The sequence below is a fragment of the Lagenorhynchus albirostris genome, chromosome 4 (genome assembly GCF_949774975.1).
Source record: "Lagenorhynchus albirostris chromosome 4, mLagAlb1.1, whole genome shotgun sequence".
Taxonomy (NCBI): domain Eukaryota; kingdom Metazoa; phylum Chordata; class Mammalia; order Artiodactyla; family Delphinidae; genus Lagenorhynchus; species Lagenorhynchus albirostris.
Window position 1 is genome coordinate 38,665,277 of NC_083098.1, and position 14,298 is coordinate 38,679,574.

The 14,298-nt window shown below is 32.4% G+C and overlaps 1 protein-coding gene across 1 annotated transcript in view; it reads left to right on the forward strand.

The window, feature by feature from the left end:
- WDFY3 (WD repeat and FYVE domain containing 3) overlaps positions 1 to 14,298 on the forward strand; it is a 264,325-nt gene that overhangs the window by 113,272 nt on the left and 136,755 nt on the right. The window contains exons 9-12 of the mRNA XM_060147888.1: positions 771 to 932; positions 4,794 to 4,986; positions 6,302 to 6,488; positions 8,199 to 8,365. Of these exons, the coding sequence (XP_060003871.1) occupies positions 771 to 932; positions 4,794 to 4,986; positions 6,302 to 6,488; positions 8,199 to 8,365 (709 nt within the window). The remainder of the gene's footprint in view (positions 1 to 770; positions 933 to 4,793; positions 4,987 to 6,301; positions 6,489 to 8,198; positions 8,366 to 14,298) is intronic.

Sequence of the window (14,298 nt, forward strand, 5' to 3'; positions counted from 1 at the left end):
ACACACTGACTGACATACCCTAGGCATTCAGGAAATGTTTAATGTCAAAATTAATAAACAGATCAACAGATGATGCTAACCTGTTGATCTCCAGCATGGAAGAACTTTCTGTTCCAAACTGTACCATGGAAAGATTTTTATAATTATTATAGCATATTTCTTAACAGTGCTGAAATGTTCACCATAAGAATGTCTAAAATTTCTTCCTTTAGTAATCTTTGAAAATAATGTAGAAATTTTTTTGTGTCAGTGATGGCTATATCCTTCAAGTGCCCTTCTAACCCTAAGAATCTACAATAAAAATAAAAGTGATAGTAAAGCAACTACTAATATATAGTTTAGTACTCAGTGTATCTTTGCATTTGTTATATAATCCTCATATTAACCCTAAGCGATATGTACTATTATATCCATTTTATAGGAGAGAAAGGTGAGGTCTAACAAAATTAGTTTGCCTAATAAGTTCATGGTTAAAATCTTTTCTAAATCCTTAAGTTTATGTTCTTTGTAACATGCTGCCTCTTAATAGTCAACCTAATAAATACCTTACTAAATAACAAACTTCTCAATATTTGGTTACAGCAAATTTGTCCAAATAGGAAATACGTATTTGTCAGCATGGAGTCATTTTAATTTTTTTTCAGGCATTTAAAAAGTTATTTTGATATATAATTTTCTGGCTTAAAATTTGAGCTTACTTAGCTACACCAAGTACAGTTATGTCTATCTGTCTATCTGTCTATTCACTTATTTATCGGTTTGTTTTCCAGAAAACCGTGGACTGCATGACAACGATGTCAGTGCCTTCCACCCTGGTTAAATGTTTATATCTGTTTTTTGACCTTCCACATGTGCCTGAGGCAGTTGGAGGTGCACAGAATGAGCTACCTCTAGCAGAACGTCGTGGACTACTCCAGAAAGTTTTTGTACAGGTATGGAAGGTGCTATTTGCCTGGCCATCTATACCACTCTATTTAAAGTGTAACAGGTACACTCCTTAAATAGATGTCCTGCCTATTCCATTTTCTATAGTATTTCATGCTGTTTATTATAAGTTCACTTTATCTCATCTGTCACATTTCTTTTGAAGAATATTTAGATGAGGGATTAACAAATTTGTTTCTCTGAACAGAGGTTACCTTTGATATAGCAAAAACATCTCTAAAATGAACTAAGCAAGGAAAACTTTTATTGACAATATAATTAAGTTTTGCATAATATTTCTTCTAATGTCAAGAAATTCTGTTTTGTTGCTGTCTATATATAGGAAGTCCTTAGCCTATAAATATTTAGCTTAGAAAAGACAGTTTATTTTAGTGGCTGCTGCCACCTCCTCTGCTCCCTGCCTATAAAGCCCTTCTTTCCCACTGTTGCCACTCTTCTTTTAATAGCATTAGCAGATTAAGTATACCTTTGTTAGCTAGCCTGGAGACATTATCATCATTTTGATATCCTTTCTTGGGAGAAAATTTTCAAAACAAACAAACTACAAACATTTAGAATATAATCTGTCCATGTAAAAATACATGTTTGACACAAGACGATAAATACTGCATGGTTCCATTTATAAGTAAAGTGGTCAAACTTTTAAAAGTAGAGTGTTGGTTGCCAGGGGCTGGGAGGTGGGGAAAAGAAAGTTGTTGTTCCGTGTTACAGAGATTCAGTTTTGCAAGAGGAAAATGTTCTAGAGATGTGTTGCACAATAATGTGCATGTAGTTAACACTACTGTACTCTGTATTTGCGTATGATTTAAGATGGTTAAATTTTGTTATGTGTTTTTATGCCTCAATTTAAAAAACCAACACCTGTTTGAGTCCCGTTTTCTGAAATAAGATGCCAAGGATTTTGGGAAAGATTAAATGAATAATAACCAAAGCTATGGTTCTCTGCTTCAGACATAGTAGACATGAAATAAAAATATTTATTTTTTAATAAATAAATGTGATTCCTGCTGTTGCCACCACCAGCACCATAATCTGTGAGAGTAGGAAGAGAGAACAGAGACGACAGTGGATCTGCAGTAGGTGTGGTAGAGTTGGGGACCCATGTTGATGACACCTGGTGTAACTGGGGTTGTTGCTCCAGGAATGCTCCAGGCTTTGTTGAGGTCTAGCAATGAAGATCGGGAAGAGGGAGACCAAGATGGTCTAGAAAGGAAAAGACAAGATTATCAATAAAATACTAATTCAAAAAATATTTATTCAACACTTGATTTATTAGATACTTTTGTGCTGGTGTTTAGCATCCCTTATCTCGTGTTAATTTACAAGACAATCCATGACTTCAGAGCTTCTGTTTTCCTCAAAAATGATGATGTGAGTGGATGGCAGAAATGGGATTAGACTTGAGGTTTATCTAACCCCTCAATTAGATTGGATGAGAAGAGCAGTGGGAATAAATAAAAGAGTAAATCACATAGGAATTAAAGCTATTTTAAGACATTGATGAATGGAGTGGGTTAGTCTTTGGTAATCAGACTAGAGCCCTGTTTCAATAAATCCCTTCTGTAGAACTAATTAATACCTTAGGCAATAAATGGAAGCTGAATTTTTTTTTCTTCCACTTTTATTGAGCTATAATTGACTTACAGCACTGTTGAAGTTTAAGGTATGCAGCATGGTGATTAGACTTACATACATCATGAAATGAGGACCACAGTGTTTAGTGAACATCCATCATCTCACTTAGACACAAAGTGAGGAAGCTGAATTTTATATATTTAACACTAAATAAGTAGCAGAGATTTTTTTCCTAAAACTTAATTTTTTCTATATCTGAAAACACTGGGTGCTGACTTCGAACTAAATGTGAGATTCACTTTAGCATATTGGAATCATTGAATGTTAAAGGCCAAAAGGAACTCAAAAGAAAATTTAAATGAAACGCTTCATTTACAGTTATGGAAACCGATCCACAGCAGGTGCGTGGCAGTGATTAGAGCCCAGCTCTCCCACCACCTAGTCCAGTACTCCTTTAGTGTCTCACTTACCTTTTTTAGTTCCTCATTGCAGGCTGGACATTGTTTTCATCATTTTGTCTAGAAAAACAATGGGCACAACTTATTAAATGTTTTCAGAACACATAGTGTTTATGATAGATGAAATCCCTATGTTTATATTTTGTGACAGATGGTTTCCTGGGACCTTAGCAGTTGGTACTGCTTCATGTAGGCTTTTTTTTTTTTTTTGCTTTGCATTTGCATTGATGTGGCCAATTACTGCTCTGCCACAGTTGGCTGGACTTTATAACAGAGTCCCTACAAATAGAAGTGGTTAGTGTAGGGGCCGAAGAGGAATGAGTAGACTCTTCAGTTTTCTCTTCTGTAAAATGAAAGGATTATACTAGATTATTTTAAGAAGCCTTTTGCCTTTGAAGATTAAGAACTAGTTATCTTAAGAGTCAACATCAAGGAATTATATCTAGCTTATTTTTGAGGACAAAGATTTGATTTGGAAAAAAGTATTTTATTTTCAGGTTTGTTTTTATGTTACAGATTAGAGAAATGACATCTGTCCCTCTAATCACATAAGGGTAGTGTGAAAACCAACAAAAAGTATAATCAACAATACACTCTTCTGAGCTTTTTTTTTTTTTTTGCTGCAATTATCTTTTTTTCATATATCTTTTTTGTTGCATTTAACACATATGGAAAAAGATACACATGTTACACGTATGAATGGAAATTTGGTATCCAACAGTGTCTCCAGACATTTTTTTGGTGGGGGGGATTGCCTGCACTTACAGATTTTATAAATATTTTGTTGTTTCTCTGAATTCTTAATTTTTTTCCCTGGTATTTGGCGGCTATGAATTAGAAATTCTTGTATTTAAGTAAAATTTTGCATTGAAGGAAATAGGAAAAGGAAGACCTAGCTTTCTCGGACAAAACATGATACTTTAAATACTTTTTTCTGTTTAGTAGTTTCCACACAAATATTAAAATACTCCAATTTTATTTTATTTATTTTATAAAGTTTAAAAAATATTTAGATGAGAAAATTTAGCACAGAGAAGAAAAATTAACTTTTTCTGACACCAAATCGAGATTAGAAGAAAAAGGTCCATCAGAGCAGAAACCATAGCTGCATTCCCCAAGTAGCAGGCCCTTAGGGCTGTAAACACTTGTGCAGTGTGTATTTTGCAAACCATAGGTAAGGAATAAGTTCTCATTCCAGGGTTTAAGAAGTGTTGAATCATGCTTTAGAAGATTTTTGGCTACTAGACATAACTGATACTTCTGAATTAAGATGATTTTTTAGTTCTGATATCCCCTTCTACTTTTATAGAAGTTGGAACAATTTGAGAATACTTTTACTTTTAAAAAACCTATTTCTACTTTCTTGTCTCCCTAAAGCTGTTCCTTTTAGAGAAGAAAATTACATTTCACTTATGACAAACTAAGAGTTAAGGAACCAAATTATCGATAGAAAACTAGAGTGCTGATCTTGAAAGTTAACCTTTGATTTATTCCGTTTCATGGTAGGGTGAAGCAATGCAAAAAAAAAAAAATACCATGGTAAAGAGAGGATGGTAAACATAGAACATTTTTTTTAAAAAAATAAGCTGATAAAAGTAGAGGTGATTAACTGTTTTACCATAACACACTTCTAAATTGTAGGTGTCTTTTTTAATGTTGCCTAAGTTAGAGCACTCATGATTATGGCTTTAATGATATCGCTCAGTACTAACCCTGAACTTTCAGAGTTTTTAATAATCAGATCTAGTCCTTTTCTAGCTCCTCCCTTTCCCCAGCCATTCATTTATTTATGTACTTATTTTGTTTGTTCTTTAGATCTTAGTGAAACTCTGCAGTTTTGTTTCTCCGGCCGAGGAGCTGGCTCAAAAAGACGATCTCCAGCTTTTATTCAGTGCAATAACCTCTTGGTGCCCTCCCTATAACCTGCCTTGGAGGAAGAGTGCCGGAGAAGTCCTTATGACCATATCCCGACATGGTCTCAGTGTCAATGTGGTGAAGTATATTCACGGTGAATATCTCGTAATGTATTCATTTTAGGTGCTCTGAATTTCCTCCACTTTTCTCTCCTCATATGATGGGAAATTTGTTTTTATCTCTCAATTCTCCAAAGATTCTATTTTAAATTAAAAGTATATTTACCAGGAGAAAAAAATTTATTTTTTATTTGTGAGGCATTTCAGGTATAAGAAATTCTCATGTTCCAAATGATGGATATCTACAAGAGTTAAAATAACTGCTTTGTTATGTAAATGGTCAATTGTAATATAATGTAAGTTCTATGTCATAGCCTATTCTTCCCTCCTTTTTTGCTGAATAAAAAGTTCTTTTGAGAAACTATAGTTAAAGTCTTTCTGAAGATATTTCATAAGTAGACAACCTGTCCAATGCAGCATAAATAAAATTAGGTAGATTCTTTATCAGCACTGAGGAGAAATTGTCCATTCTGTTTAACTCATATATAAATATGTGTCAACTATCCCTTAAAATGTCTAATTAGGAGAAATAGGAGACAGTTGTAGCATCTCAAATAGTCCATGTACGTATATATATATAGATGTGTATATATATCTCTCTCTATATATAGATACAGATATAGATACACATAAACTGAAAAATCTTTCAAAATAATTTTTAGTACAACTATTCACTTACCTGAGGTCAGTGAGTCATTCATTGTTTCTTGCCTCCGTTGTTATGTTAAATCTTGTTAGCTTTTGTTACGTGACACTGGGTTTCTTAAGACAAATAAATTTCATTAAAGGTAAGAGAGGAATGTCTTCTTTGAAACACCTCCAATCCCAAAAGTTATTATGGGGTATAACTGTGTTTTAAAGTAGTAAATATATAGTACAAACATAATTTTTAAAATTTTATTTCCTTAAGTATTTTTGTATGTCAGTAGTCTATATTCACTCTAATTATAACTTTTAACTAATTAGTAGATTTTTCTTCTTAAACTTAGAAGATAGTTTTTTTATTTTTTCCACTTTTTACTATATTCATAAAATCAAAAATGTCACGTCAGCAGGCAGTCATTTTGTTGAATAGTAAAACATCTAAATATGATGTAAAAACTATAATAAATGTCAACTAATTTTTAACACTTCCTGTATTACTCTTTGTTTACTACTTAGAGGTAGAGCTTCCTCAGTCAATTTGAATCTTACATTGGCTTTTAGAATGTGTAACATTTATCTTACAATATTTTATAGATACACTAAAATTTAATGTTTTATTAAACACCAGTTAAGAATGAAGGAAATTTTCTTAAGCAGTTGACAAATTATACATATATATACTTATTCAGTTCTTTATTTTTACAGAAAAAGAATGTTTATCTACGTGTGTTCAGAATATGCAGCAATCAGATGACCTGTCTCCCCTAGAAATTGTTGAAATGTTTGCTGGACTTTCTTGTTTCCTCAAAGATTCCAGTGATGTTTCCCAAACTCTTTTGGATGATTTTCGGATATGGCAAGGATACAGTTTCCTTTGTGATCTCTTGCTTAGGTAAAACCCCATAATTTAAGAATATATTTTAAATTTCTACTTAGTCTTTTCATCAAAGGAAACAATGTAGTTTGGGCTTATAGGGAAGAAGAAATCAACCAATCACTTATTTAATGTATACTTTATCCTCTTAGCTTTAATCACTTCTTTTTATTCCTGTTCTGTCAAGAGAGTTCAAAGTACGAATTTAGAGTTAATTTGGAAAATGTAGGCTGCAAACGTGGAGTCAATAGTTAGATGTGAAGAAGAAATCTGCTCTTCTTTAGTAGCTGAGGGAGAAGAGTTTGAATGAACTAATTAACATCTTCCTGAAGTGTAAACTCTTCTTGCTTAATTATATTTTTGATTTTCCTTACCAGTAACTCCAGTGTTACTATTAATGTAGTTAATAACAAGAGTAATTTTGTAGATTGAATGAGACATTACAAATATATATATAAAACAAATGTCAGTCTAAAAATGTTTCACTAGCCTTCTTTTTCATCCCAAATGTTCCATGTATATACTGGGAAAATGGCTGGTTACAAGTTTATTAGGAAGAAGATACTCTTGTCTTGATAGTTGTTCCTGGGCCATTAATTATTTTTAAATCATTTGATTTACTGTAAACCAGCACTATTTTGTAAACTTTATTTCTAACACCAGTTTGACCTCATTGCCATTACTTAATACTAGGCAACCCCCAAGAATATAATCTTGCATATATATCCTAATTTCCAAACGAGGACATATGAAAGTTTATGAAATAACTAATTCACATTACTAATTGATGCAGTCCTTTGAGAATTCAAGAGCCTTACACTCATTTACAAAATAATTTCACTTATGTTTATTGATCCTAAAGATATAATTCTAAGGCACACAAAGTTTTATGCATGTTAGTGCTCCTGAATTCTGGTATCTACTAGCTGTCCCACCCTCCACTCCCCAAATCTACGGTTGGCTCTCTATAGCCATTAAAAACATATCTATTGCAAGTTTATACTAACACGGAGAGGCATGTGCATAACACTACTAGTTAATGAAAGAAACAGGTTACAACATTCTGTGTATGGTATGAAAATATTATTAAAACTTTTCACATTAAAAAAAGACAACCTTAAAGGAATTAAGACTTTTCAAAAATTGTTAGAGACTCTCAGAAGTTTATTTAAATGTATTCTAATGCGAGTATTTGAATTAATTAATGAAATACAGGTAAAGTCTTACAAATCTTCCCAAGGAATTCACTTTTTAAAATTAACAGAGGAAAGCAATTATACTCCAGTAAAGATGTTAAAAAAAAAATTAACAGAGAAAATTTCTTAGGAAAGAAATGGTAGATAAGGTTTTTGGTTATAAACAGTGAAACTTTTATAACCTTAGAGCCTTAAGGAACTTAAGAGATATTTAATCTAATCCTTTTATATTATAGAGACTTTCTATACCAAAGATTAGTGATTTACCTAAAAATACTGTTAGTGGCAAAATCAGCATTTATCAGGTGTCCCGACTATTGGTATAATTTCTTTCAAATGCACCATCATATCTTATAATAAAATTTGTGGATTTATAAAAATAGTATGTTTTCATATAGGAAAAAAATGTAAGAAGAAACTTCTTGTAGTACTCTATACATTTATATATTGCATATAAAATTGAAATTTTCTTTATTAAATTTGAAAATACAACACAAGAGAAAATATATTTGCTAAATCATACTTTTCCTAGATTGGAACAAGCAAAAGAGGCAGAATCCAAAGATGCCTTGAAAGATCTGGTTAATCTGATAACTTCCCTAACAACATATGGTGTCAGTGAACTAAAACCAGCTGGTATTACCACAGGGGCACCCTTTTTATTGCCTGGATTTGCAGTACCTCAGCCTGCAGGCAAAGGTGAGTCTTTTTTTTTTTCCCCCCATTCTGAGCCACTCAAAGAAATAGAGAAAGAATGAATTAGTCAGATTTTGATTGCTCTTCATTTATGTTATTTATAGAAAAGTAATATGCTGTTTTTCATTAAAGTTGGTGCTTTCTGTGGTATAATTTCTTGAGTGACAGTCTTTAGCAGATCAAATACTTGAATATAATATGAAAATATTTTTTAAAGCAGTAAGATTTATATTTTAGTATTTCATTTTAATGTTCAAACGATTTAATAATCCAAACATGCCTCTAATGTTGACACTCACACATTTCCAATTTATGTGGATGGAACTTGATTCACACTCTGATCTCTATACCTGTCTTTATGTAAGAGGTATATAGAAAACACAGGTGTACATGCTTATATTTTATTTAAGCAAACCTAGGTACAGAGAAGTTACATTACATATTTTCGGGTCAGAGAATAATTTTTATAGTTCAGATTTCCTAACTTTGGTTCTTCATCTAGTGATCTTTTACTAAGAAAATTTATTGTATAATTAATAACATTTAATTATGTAAGAGTGCAAGCTAGTTTTATTGTTTATTTTCACTTTTTAAATGCATAATAACCATTCTGAAAGAATCTGAGCCCACAGGCCTCTAATAGTTCCTTTCACGTTATTGTTACATACTAAGTATTCAATACAATTATGATATTTGCATGTAAAATTTAACTAGCCAAAAAATATCAGTATGTCTGGTTATTTAAATTTCACAGTACATTATCTATGTATTTTATGACATAGAAGCTAGCAGTTATAAATTTTTAAGTCAGAATAAATAGATATACTAGAAAATCCTAAATTTAATTTACTGGAGAAAATTATATTGAAAAGTCACAACTTAGATTGAAGTTGTCAAACTTCCATAAGATGTACTGTCAGTGTATAGGTTATACAGAACTTTTTAAATAAGCAAAATCTAGGAATATCTTACTGAGCAGTTCAAGGCTTCATTTTATTTAATATTAAGGAACAATATTAAATTAACTCTTCTAATTCGTAGACTCTAGCTTGAGTATTCTACAATTAACTCTTTCTATGAGTTCAAACTAAAAATAGCTCAGCAATATATATCCTATTTTAGATTTCATTGTTTCATTTGGTTACTCAATCTGCTTGTAACACTGACATAATATTTAGTTACAGAGTATAATTTTGAAATTACACTACTATAATGAGATAATTAATGCATCTAAATTAACCTTCTTCATATGTCTGCCTGATCCATAACAAGGATGATACATACATAACCTAGCACCTCTGGGGGTTATTTTGAGAATTCAGTGACATGTTTATGAAAACAAGGTTAGCTAGAAAGGACGTTGCCCTAAGAGTCAGAATTCAGGTAATCATGAGTGACGTAACCTTTCTAGATATCAATTTCTTCTTCAGAAACATTGATGTAATATTCTATAAAATGAATGGGTCAAGCTAGATCATTTTAAGTTTCATTTATAACTTAAAATTATCTCTTTCCCATGACCTACTTTGTAGAGTTATTATACAGGCTAAAGTAGATAGTTCTATTCCACATAAAGGGAATGTGGAATATATTTTATTTTTTGTCAGCAGTATTGAGGTATAATTTGTATATATTAAAATGTATACATTTTAAGTGTTGAGTTTGATGAGTTTAGGTAAATACATGTGGTTGTGCTGTCACCACCATAATCATGATATGGAATGTTACCATCCTTCTAAACGTTTCCTTGTTCCTTTTTGTATTCAGTGCCCCCCCTCATTATCCCCTTGCCCTGGTAACCACGGATCTGCTTTGGTTTTGCCCTTTCTAGAATTTCATAAACTAGACTCATAAATTATGTAGTTTCTTGTATCTGGCTTTGTTCATTTTCAACATTTATCCATGTTATTGCATATATCTGAAGTTCCTTTTTAATTCTGGATAGTATTTCATTGTTTAGATATCCTGCAATTTGTTTATCCATTCAGCAGTTGATGGTGTTTATTTAACTGTCATGAATAAATGTACCAGAAACTTTCGTATAAAACAAGTCTTTGTGTGGACATATGTTTTCATTTCTTTGGGGTGATACCAAGCAGTGGAATTACTGATTCATATGGTAGATGTATGTTTAACTTTATGAGAAACTGCCAAACTGTTTACTAAAGTGGCTGTCCCATTTTGCATTCACATCAGCTATGTATGAAAGTTTGCTTTACATCCTCAGAAACACTTGGTGTTATTAGTCTTAATTTTAGATATTTAAGTATGTAATAGTATCTTTTTTAAAATATAATTTGCCTTTTTCTAAAATATTTCAAGCATCTTTTTATGTTCTTATTTGCTGTCTGTGTCTCTACTTTGGTTCAGATCTCTGTGTCTAATTTTTGATAGGATTGTTTGTTTTACTGGAATTTTAAGAGTTCTTCAAATATTCTGGATAAGTCCTTTATAAGATACATACATTTTGTAAGTATGTTCTCTTAGTCTTGTTGTGCCTTTTCTTGGTAATATCTTTGAAGATCACAAGTTTTTAATTTTGATGAAGTCCAATTTATCACTTTTAAAATATTTTGTGGGTTTTGCCTCATACTGAAGAAATCCTAACCCAAATTCACTGAGATCTGATTTCTTCTAGGAGTTTCATATTTTAACTCTTACACTAAGGTCTATGATACCTTTCAAGTTAATTTTTGTATATGGTAGGAAGTAAGGTTTGTTTGTTTGTTTTCCCAATACGGATATGCACACGTGCTAGGACTGTTTATTGAAAAAGATTATTTAACGATACATTTGGAACTCTGTCTCAGTTCTGCTCCATTAATGTGTCTGTCCTTAAGCCAATATTATATGGTCTTGATTGCTATATCTTTAAAGTCTTGAAATAGAGTCATTTAAGTTGTCCAATTTTGTTCTTCCTTTTCAAAATTATTTTGGCTATTCTAGGTCCTTTGAACTTCCATATGAATTTAATAATTTGTCAATTATTGAAAACGAAAAAAAAAGCCTGTAGAGATATTCGTTGGGAGTACATTGAATCTATAGATCAGTTTGGAGAGACTTGACAGCTTAACAGTATTGAGTCCTTCAATTCATGAGCATACAACTATCCCTTATTTGGGTCCTAGTATTTTCTCTCAGCAATGTTTTATAGTGTCCATTGTATAGAACTTTAAATTCTTTTGTTAAATTTATTCTTAAATATTTTATTCTTTTTGATACTGTTGTGAATAAAATTGTTTTTGTAATTTCATTTTGGATTGCTTGTTGTAGTTTATAGAAGAGATAATGGACTATTGCACAGGAATGGAGATGAGGAAATCCAGCTGTGATGAGGCCATGTTTATTAAACATTGATAGAATGAGGCAGTGATAGTCCTTTACAGATTTTAACTCTTTGGTCTGGATTATTTATAAGTTGGAGCTGTGTATATTCTGATATATTTGACACTATCATACTTTTTGTCAGTTATTTCTTAGCGGTACTTTGGGGAATATTTTCTTTGACGTCACTGGTTTCCCTTTCATTATCTATGAAAAGAAAATTCCTGTTACCAAGGAATTTTTACCCATTCATTGATAATTACATTTAAAAGAGAAAACATGAATATATCTGCCTTATATTGCTCTATACATAGATACAGTTTACCTACCTTATTTTTACTGCTGATTTTAGGTCAAGTGAAACAGTATAGAAATATAAAATTTAAAAGAAAAAGTAGACTGAGTTATTAGTGAAGCTGGTAAATGTATCTGTGTGTGTATGTTAAAGCTTGAAAATGACTCCCGTTTCTATATTATATAGAAAATGCTTTTTATAAAACTTTGTATCCTCACCAGCAGATAGATTTTTCTAAAGAAGGAAATTAAAGAAAAATGTAGCAGTCCTTCTGTTTAATAACAACGCCATGGTGGTTTTTTACCTTAACTATGCTAGAAACATCTTTGCAAGGTTGTACTCTGTAATTCATAGCTTCCAAATTTGTTCCCTAAACACAGCGAGTTCTTTTAATACATGTTTAATAGAGAATATATCTCTTCATAAAAAAAGACCATACCTGTCTTTTTCAGAACTTTTCTGTGGCTTCACCTTTACAAACATTGTCTTGTAACACATTAATTCTCATAACACATTAACCAATATAAAAGGATAATGTATTTTTTCCTTTCTCGTATTTTTGTTCACGCTAGTAACCAAAGTGCCTTGCATTGTTCATCATGGGTTTACTTTTTTTACTTTTTTGCGGTACGCGGGCCTCTCACGGTTGTGGCCTCTCCCGTTGCGGAGCGCAGGCTCCAGACGCGCAGGCTCAGCGGCCATGGCTCACGGGCCTAGCCGCTCCGCGGCATGTGGGATCTTCCCGGACCAGGGAACGAACCCGTGTCCCCGTATCGGCAGGCGGACTCTCAACCACTGCGCCACCAGGGAAGCCCCATGGGTTTACTTTTGAGAGCTTTTTATCTATTCTGGTTCACTTTATATTGGATGCCAATGTGGCCAGGGCTGATGTTCAGCTGGCTTGCGGGAGTATAACCCTGAGGATTGTCTATAGCCAGCTGTCATTCTGATTGGTCACTCACATGTGTAATTCATTCGTTACTTTCTGTCTTATACTTCCTAAACGTTTATTAATTTCCTCCCTTCTGGTAACAGCCCTACTGCCACTACCTTAGTTGAGGCTGTACAGATCACTCACCTGGATTACCATAGGTGTCTTTGTAACTGTTCACCTTTCTATTCATCTCTACTCCTCAGAGCCGTCCTCTGCAGTGTTGCATGGAATCTAACTCTGGTGACTTGGAATCTGAAAAATAATATTCAGTGTGTGTTTACTGAATGAATGCTTGCATTTCTTTATTCAGACCTTTATTTTTACTTCATTTTACATTTTGCTTATGCTTGTGTCATATAAGCTCTTTTTTCAAGCGTTCACTTTTACATTAGATTCTGAAAATAGGAAAGCTCTATTCTTTGTTGTATATACACTTGTTCTTCTAAACCTTAGAATAATTAGTTTCTTTTGTTTCTGCTTATATAGACTTGAGAGTAATGAGATGGTGATTGTCATCTGTTAGAATGATTTCCTTACTTTACTCTTATTTTAGTTATTTGTGTGCTAAACAGATTTTAGTCAGTTAATGCAAATTTTGAAACTTATACAGGATATATCTGTTTAGTTAAAATATTAGAGTATTTATGTGTCAATATTTAGGGGATATTCCTGTCTCATATAGAGCAATCTTTTAATTATCTTTTAGATTTAATTATGCTCCCTTCCCAATTAAATATTGTAGGAATTTAATGGCTATGACAGTCCTGAATAATTACTCCTGATACCATCAACACTTCAAATGTGTATGCCACTAATTTTGGAATTAGAGTTCTGACATTCCTTTAGATCGTTTTTCCTGATAGAAAGCCAAATTATTAGATTCTGTTTAGTTTCATTGTATATAAGGTGTACTAAATTTGGAAATAATATTACAGAATCTTTTTCTGGATTAGTCACAGGAATGATTGAATTTTACATGTTACTATAAGACTGATTGCATTGGTTAAAATGCTCTGCTCTTGAAGCTGGTCTTGGAGACCAGTTAGTCTTGATGTTCCTTGGTCATTTACTCTGATCAACCTACTTTAACTACTTGCTAATGGCCCCTAGATGAATTGGATAAAAAGGGGGATTAAGGAGTAAGTAATGAATCAGAGCAGATTCATTACTTACTTACTGTAAGTAAAAAGAAATTACAAAGAGCCAAAATTCCTCTGACCACTGCATTTCTACTGTTATCTTTATATGCGAGGATTACCACATTTTACATTTGACTTTTAATTGTGTGTATTTTTACATATTGTGTTCAGTTCAGCTCTTTGGGGTTGGTGGTTAATATGCCTTATCCATTTTTTTTTTTTTTGGCGGTACGCGGGCCTCTCA